Genomic DNA, 1719 nt, shown 5'->3' with positions numbered 1-1719 from the left:
TCATTTCAGCTCCTTCACTGCCAGACCTGAGGGCAGAGACGGCTTCAGCTTCTCGGCCTTCTCCTTGTCGGCGATGACCAGAGTGTAGAGGTACCTGTTGCACCGCACCTTGAACTTCATGTTATCCTTGTTCCTGATCTTGACAGACTTGGCATCCTTTCGCTGCGCTGTGAGCAGGAAGTCCTTGATCTCTTCAATTTTGCGAGGCGTGGCGACGAGGTGCGGACGGCACAGCAAGCCGCAAGAAGCGAAGAGGCCGGGAGAAGGATTTTTAATAAGTATTTTAAATCAGTTTTTTATCTAAAAAGATGATGTACATGCTATGTATTTAAACCCTTTAACCATCATCCCTGGTCATTACTGCTCTAACTTTCCCATGTGCATGTGTTCCTGGAACATACAGGAACATAAGTGATCTACTGCTGTAGAACTGTATTGTTCATTCAAACGTAGACTAAGGAAGCCAACGAGGAAGAAAAGCAGGTTAAGATCTCCTACATTAAGGAAAGAATGAACCTTTAGGATAGATGTTTGCTCTAAGAACATATGTGTTAGTCTGGGTAGACTAGAGAAACAAATCCATAGAGACCCATATGTGTAAGAGAGAGTTTTATATAAAGGGCAATTGTACATTAAGAAAGCATCCCAACCCAGTCCAATCCAAGCCCAGAAGTCTGATATTAGCCCATATGTCTGATATCGATCTTCAAAGTCCTCTTCAGACTCACAAAACATGTGCAATGACGCTGAATGCAGGACGATCACAGGCCAGTGGGTAGAAAGTGTTTGGATCCAGTGGCGTTGTAAGCATCTCAGCGCTGGCAGGATCTCCATGTGGCTTTTCCAGATCTAGGGTTCTGGCTGCATCAGGGTTGGTCCATGTGGCTTCTCCTCAGGGATGTCTCGCAGGAAGTGAGCCGAGAAAGAAGTGTCCCCCACCTCCAAGGAGGAAATACGGAATTCCCAGAATCCTTGGGAAGGCCCTGCCCACACCGAGGCCTCATTGGCTATATCCTGATTGACAGCGTAGACTCCACCCCTATACTCTGAATCCTCAAATTGACAAACGATTATATAACTACCACAACATACATATTGGCCCAGGATGTAAATGGCTGTGACTCAGTGGGACAGTAGACTGTTTTTGTTTTGTTTTGTTTCCTGGATTGGAAAGCCATTAAACTCTGAGAAAAGAATGGAACAATACAGAGGTATTGATACCCAGAGGGTACGGTGGAACCCAAAGCCCCAAGTTCTCACGTCCTCCAGATTTGTCAACACAATGTAAGCGGACACTCACGCCATCTCTGTGATTGGCTGCAGTGGCTAATTCATTTCAACCTGCCTGGCCACACCCCTTCAGGTCACCCTGTTGGGTGACCTCTCTGCCTTGAAGCCTCTCTCCTGTCCTGTCTGAAATGTTTGTTCTGCCCAGTGTCCGATTACCCAATAAACAAGGTAAGCACAGGCTTACTTGTGCTTATTTAGTCAGATGCAGTGAACAACTGCAGTCTCACTACATCCAAGAATCTGCTTCTAGATCTGGCATCTGTCTCTCCCAACTCCATAGCACTTTCCTACAGTTTCCAAATTGGTAAGTAAGCTCAAGTGAGCCTGTGCTTACCTAGTGTGTTAGACAGGGTTCTCTAGAGAGATAAAATCAAATTCCTGATAATATAATATATTTATTTATAAAGATAATTAGATATATAACGAGAA

The 1719-nt window shown here is 45.0% G+C and overlaps 1 protein-coding gene across 1 annotated transcript; it reads right to left on the bottom strand.

The window, feature by feature from the left end:
- LOC101664369 (60S ribosomal protein L38-like) lies at nt 1-222 on the bottom strand (the record flags this gene model as incomplete). The annotated part of the gene is made up of 1 exon (XM_045285669.1): nt 1-222. A coding segment is annotated over one exon (222 nt), but the record flags the coding sequence as incomplete, so codon positions are not given.
- Between the last annotated feature and the right edge of the window lie 1497 nt (nt 223-1719).

This window comes from Echinops telfairi, unplaced genomic scaffold (genome assembly GCF_000313985.2).
Source record: "Echinops telfairi isolate 266 unplaced genomic scaffold, ASM31398v2 ScPeMD7_7475;HRSCAF=8513, whole genome shotgun sequence".
Taxonomy (NCBI): Eukaryota; Metazoa; Chordata; class Mammalia; order Afrosoricida; family Tenrecidae; genus Echinops; species Echinops telfairi.
This window is presented reverse-complemented; position numbering and strand designations above follow the sequence as displayed.